Source organism: Tachypleus tridentatus, chromosome 12 (genome assembly GCF_004210375.1).
Source record: "Tachypleus tridentatus isolate NWPU-2018 chromosome 12, ASM421037v1, whole genome shotgun sequence".
NCBI classification, from domain to species: domain Eukaryota; kingdom Metazoa; phylum Arthropoda; class Merostomata; order Xiphosura; family Limulidae; genus Tachypleus; species Tachypleus tridentatus.
The window spans coordinates 81551223-81557222 of NC_134836.1; the positions used below are offsets into that span (position 1 = coordinate 81551223).

At 30.6% G+C, this 6000-nt stretch overlaps 1 protein-coding gene across 1 annotated transcript in view; it reads left to right on the forward strand.

Moving 5' to 3' along the window:
* The window catches only part of GC (gamma-glutamyl carboxylase), a 52755-nt gene extending 48552 nt beyond the window's left edge, over nucleotides 1-4203 (forward strand). Inside the window, exons 13-15 of the mRNA XM_076473900.1 lie at nucleotides 719-860; nucleotides 3423-3549; nucleotides 4113-4203. Of these exons, the coding sequence (XP_076330015.1) occupies nucleotides 719-860; nucleotides 3423-3549; nucleotides 4113-4203 (360 nt within the window). The remainder of the gene's footprint in view (nucleotides 1-718; nucleotides 861-3422; nucleotides 3550-4112) is intronic.
* Nucleotides 4204-6000: the final 1797 nt, after the last annotated feature.

Here is a 6000-nt window from a genome sequence, read left to right on the forward strand (position 1 = left end):
TTCCGATGAAATATCTAATTTCCTTGTACAAAAACTAACAATCGAAGTTAATTCAATGAAATTAAGCGGTTTGTTACGCTCATAATCCATTAAACCTGGTAAAATATCTATAATTTCCCGATTGATAAGCGTTGATCACCGTTATAGTTTCAAAGGTTTACAGCATACTAACTGTAGCGAACCAACAACAATAATGTAAAAACTGTCTATTGGCACGCCGATTTATAAACTTTAGGTGAGGTTCTCGAAAGTCCAGTTGGTATCAATATTTTATTTACACACATAGTACGTTGTTGATTCTTATGCTCGAGAATCTTTTAGAAATTTAGAGAATAGACGGTAATTTCGCAACACATGTTTGACACTATATGTTAGATGTATTTCTAAATATGTATATATATATAACTAAAACAAACCTCGATTTTAAAATAAATACATAATAGTAAATCCCTTACCAAAGGAGTTCAAGCTTCAAGAAATTTCTCAATTTCATTTTACATTCCAGATTGAAGAAGATTTGAGAAATAATATAAAATTTCGAGTTCTCTACTATTCTGTATGTGTTACAATGTTTAGAATCAGAATTTGAATGATAGTTTACATCTTGGTTTTAAATTAACTTTGTTTTTATCTATTAGGACGGCGGTGAAGTTACAAATATATAATTTCAACCAATTAGTTGCTGCAAATAACCGATTAAATAATTTTTGTGATTTAGATTCCGACAGGCAAATATCATCAGGTGTCGCCATTGAAACACAGCCCTGCATGCTACATGTATACGTTTGTGAATCAGACAGAACAAAAATTGGAAAGTGCTTGGATAGAAAATAAAGAAAACAGAACAAAGCTTTATCCTAGTAAGTATTAAAATTACTCTAAGTAATATCAGACAAATATAGAAAAACAGTTAAATTAAACAACTGAATGAGTTTTTACCATACTGATGTAAATCTAAAATGAATTTATTTTAAGCTAATTATTTACTATTTGAAAGGTACATGCATAGATACTACAGTTATGTAGGTATAGTTAAATTTTTTCTATACTTGAATGCAAATACGGAGAACTTTTCAAAGAGCATAATTGAAAGTATACTATTAATTTATAAAAAGTTGTTTTGATATATATTTAGGTGTCAGTTTTATGTTTAAAAAAGTCTTATTTTTATTTTCAGGTCAAAATGCCAATAGAAATTTTAAAAACTTAAACAGTTTAAGCAAACGTTTTATGTAATTGATGTTTATTCGTGATTCAAATAATAGTTTTTTGAGTGATCTTGTACCTTTTAATAGTACTTTTTTGAATAATCTTGTAGTTTACATTACAAATTTGTATTTATATTTTAGCCGATACAAAATTGACATTTAGTTTTAGAATATTATTATTATTTTGTCAATCAAATAACCGTTGTTTTTAAGCACAAAGTTACACAAAGAGCTGTCTACAGACACACTATAGTGTCACTGAGGGGCCAGAGTCAAACAGAGAGCGGTGTTGTATAAGTGAAAATATTACGATTATTAAGCATTATACCTGGTATCATTGTCTTTTTTAAAAAGAAGTGTTAAGTTAATTAAAATATATCTCAATTTCAGAGTTAGCGAGCCTGGTTCGAATCTCTACTATTTCACAACATATTCTTTACAGTTTAAGTTGTAAGAACGTTTTACGGATGACATTTAATTTCTTTTCATTAACGAGGGTGGTGAATAGTAGGGTTCTGATGGCTGTTGACCTTTGTTCTGGATAATAGTTCTAAATTACTGACGGCGGAATATAGTTTCAGTAATTTTGTCATCAATACGAATTACGGGAAGCACCTGTTTAAACTACTTATTCTTAATGGCTGCGGTCAAAAATATTTATACTGTTTAATTTATTATAAACGTTCTAATTCATTTTGATTGTTATAATAGTACGATTATCATTATACTTGGAATAATATGTTTAGTTTCTATAATTAAGTACCAGAATGTTGATGTTGGGCTAGACTTGTTTGTTTTCCCCTGTTGTTGCAGTCATTAACATGCTTCATATTCACTTCTTTATATCTTAAAAGAACAACATTTTCTTATTCAAATCAGTATTTAGTGTAAAAGTTATATCCAATAATAATTAATAATTAAATTAATTAACTTACACGATCACTTCTTAGAAATAACAATACCAAAGTGCCTGCAATGAGCACAGAAAGATTCTGCTATAAGATCCCATAATTAAAAGAAGAAAAGTCTGTGCTAAAAACTTCTCTTGCGTGTAACAGAAAACAGTTAAGGATGTAAATAAACACTCATCACAAATATCAAATAATTTATGTTCTAGTTATAAAAGATGTTGGTACTATTAAATTATGAGAACTTGTTAAAAATGTTAAAAAAAGCAACACTGATTCAGTTGTTGTAATTAGAAGGGTGTAAACACTAAATTACAGAGAATATTGATTGTTTATAAAATGCTGGGTATTTGTATTGTTGGGAAATGTTAGATCTCCAACTATGCGTATAATTTTAGTTTATGTTTATGTCATTACTAAACCTGATCGAAATCGCAGAAGTTAATCTTATTTTTATTCAAGCAACTTAAGGAGATGCCAGGATAGTGGCCTTTCATTGCAAGTGCGACCTTGGGTGTCATTGCAATATTCTGAGCACCTAGGAGTTTGATTTGCCACAACTTTTCACACGTAGAAATGTCTAACTCTCCTTTTTGATGAAAAGTATTTGAAAAGCGAAAATGTTGATCTACGTAGAGCCAAAGAAGACAATATTTCGAAGAAGCAGGTTGTAAGTGTCCTCCATGAAAGTACATCAGAACGTTTAAAATATCAACAGGCTTCAAAATCACATCCAAAACTAAACTGGAAGAGCTCCCTCTTACGCAAAGTTAAGGGAAAGCACTGAACCTACAGTTGGGCATATCTTCTTGAATCGTTAAAGATAATAAATAGAGATTTGAACATGAAGAAGTCTCCTGAGCTAGGAGATTACATGTTTTATTTACATATGAGCGCCAATAGCTATATTAATGAAACAGGTGTTAAAAACCTGGAATCAAAGCGATTTCTTCTGGCCACATGCTTGACCAGTTTTCTTGCAGTTTTTAATGGATTCGAACACGATCTTAGAACCCAGCGTCTGCCTACAGTGGAGAGTTTGTTGAAAACTTTTCAAGATGTGTGGTCTAATGCTGACGTCACTTTTTTTTTTCTCTCATAAAAGCTTGTTTAAATACAAACTACGATTACGAGCAATAGTACATAGTTGTGACCATCAGAGTGGACAGCACGATTCATAGAACATCATTCTTATAACGAGGGAGATTAATCTCAATACTTCATGTTACATTTACTTTCTTATCAGTAAAATGACTGAAATCATAAATACAGGGTAAATCTTGAATATTTGTAATTTTTATAACAGAGATTCCCAACAGAAGAAAAGATATATATTTTCAGCTAAAAGAACAAGAAGAATCCCAGAACAAACTAACTGTGTTTGAAAACTATCAGGAAGTTTTCCTTCATAAAATAAATCTCTGGTATAAAAGGTATGTACCATAACAACATTGAGATATTTATATTTGTTATAGCTCAAAGTAATTTATCACAAAAGGTAAATTCATTGTATAAAAATACATGTTAAATGTAACAAAAATATATAAATATTTATAATGAAACTGGTTACTATCAACGAAGCTTAAACAAGAAAAAACTGATTGTTTCCCACTCAGAAATAAACAATGAGTGGCAAAAAATAAACTCGGAATATTAAATGATAAATTTTCTTTTTCAGTGTGGTATTACTTAAATTGGTTAAATGCATATGATTAGTTTCCAAGCTAACGATAAAAACTTGTTTTCTGTTATTAAAATATTTACAAAATCTACCTCTTTTAAAGGTTTTGATATTTTTACTTTCTATGTAAAACGGGTTTAGCCTTATGCAAAATATTTTTATATTTTCCACCTGATGACATCTACAAACCTTTTTCTCAAATAGGTAAATCAATTTTGACTAATACTGCATAAAATAAGATTTTATTAATGACTTCAGCATTTTTATAGCAGTGTCATGTTACTGCAAATATTTTATGTGTGGTTCTTATTTCAGTTTAATCATGATTGTGAAGGCTTTACAGAGTATCATCACCGGCATCCCTTTGATCGTTCCTTCGTCTAAACAAACATCTGCATTTTCTTAAATTACTTCTGGTAATATAAATATATTACACAAACACCATACGTGTTGGAGAATAATTTTAAGAATGACCACATTTTGCTTTATGGGATTATTAAATGTTCTAGTCATGTTCATATGTATAATTGATCAGTATATAAATTTCTTTGGTGCAACCCGCAAGTGATGTAGTCGTTGTAACTATCTTAATAATTGTTGTAACGTTGTATAAGCTGTTGATATGTACCTAAATGAGCTCTGCTTGATCAAGTTGAAAGCAAACTAAATAATTTGTTTATAACACATTTATAATATATTGTTTAATACAAAATCGACATATAATTGTTACTCATATATACTTCACAGGAAAGGAATTTATAAAAACACTAATTCTAGTCTCAAATATCAGTTTACTTAAATATTCTTAAACATTGTGTTGCTTTATAACTATCAGACATGCGTAAATTACACAATAATCTCGTTTAAAAATGTAGATAATGATTTGGATTTCTAAGAAGTAATTATTAATTAACGTTCCTCTTTTTGTTTGTTGTTATTCCAGTAATAAATACTTTGATAGCCAGTGTTGGATCCTGACGAAAATAGAAACATTATTCTTTACTTTTTGTACTTCCATGCGTTTTTGACTTTTCAGTATTTGATGTTATTTATATTAAGAAAATTTCTAAGTTATCAGCTGTGAGATTGTTCGTTGTCTTATGTTATGTTATGTTTTTGAGCTTCGCGCAAAGCTAATCGAGGGCTATCTGCGCTAGCCGTCCCTAATTTAGCAGTGTAAGACTAGAGCTAGTTATCACCACCCACCCACCGCTAACTCTTGGGCTACTCTTTTACCAACAAATAGTGGATTGACCGTTACTTTATAACGCCCCCCCGCCTTTAAGGTCGAGCATGTTTGGTGCGACGGGGATTCGAACCCGCGACCTTAAGTTTACGAGTCGAGCACCTTAACCCACCTGGCCATTCTGGGCCCTGTTCTTTGTCTCGGTAACAGCATGCAATTTAAATTTTCGGTTAAATATATCGTACACTGAGTAGTTATGACAATACTACAATCCACGTGACCGGGCTTGAAATAGCTTTTAATATAATACCAAACAAATCGTACATACTTGTTTGAGAGAAGGTTTTAACAGGGAAGAATATACTTGAAAGGCATTGTTAATGGACGACATTTGTCTGAAAAATTTGGGACGACTTTTCGATTTTAACCTATTTAACCTATTTAAGTAGCTTAAATTGTCTTCAAAACTTACTAGACAGGTGTAGTTTATTAACAATACCTTCCATGTGTAGGAAAAGCAGTTTAAAGTATTTGTCATCAAAAGGGGCGTTACAGTAACGAAAGGAACAACATGCTTTACAGACTAATGAGGGAATTAGAAGCTATCATAAAATATTTTTATATTCTTTTTAGTATTTTACGTGTTCAAAACTTCAATGTAAAACACAAGAAGTGCTCACGCAGTTCTTTATAAGCTATTTTTATTTTAAAAGTAATATTCCTCTTGGAAATACTTAGCTCATTATAAGCCATAAAGTTATTTAATTTCAAACTTCACTAATTTTAGGCTTTCCTAACAAAACTGGTGAAAATAATGAAAAAAAAAAAAGACAAAGAGCTGTTAAAAACAGTTGGCGTGCGTGAGTTTAGAACAAAAAATTAGGCGAGTGAGCGTAGCAAAACATAATCCTAAGCATATGATGTAGAAAATTACTGTTCAGCTGCGAGATAACTTTTGTCATTTCACATTAAAAGAACTAAAGGACCCGTATAATTAGATGAACAAAACACCATTGG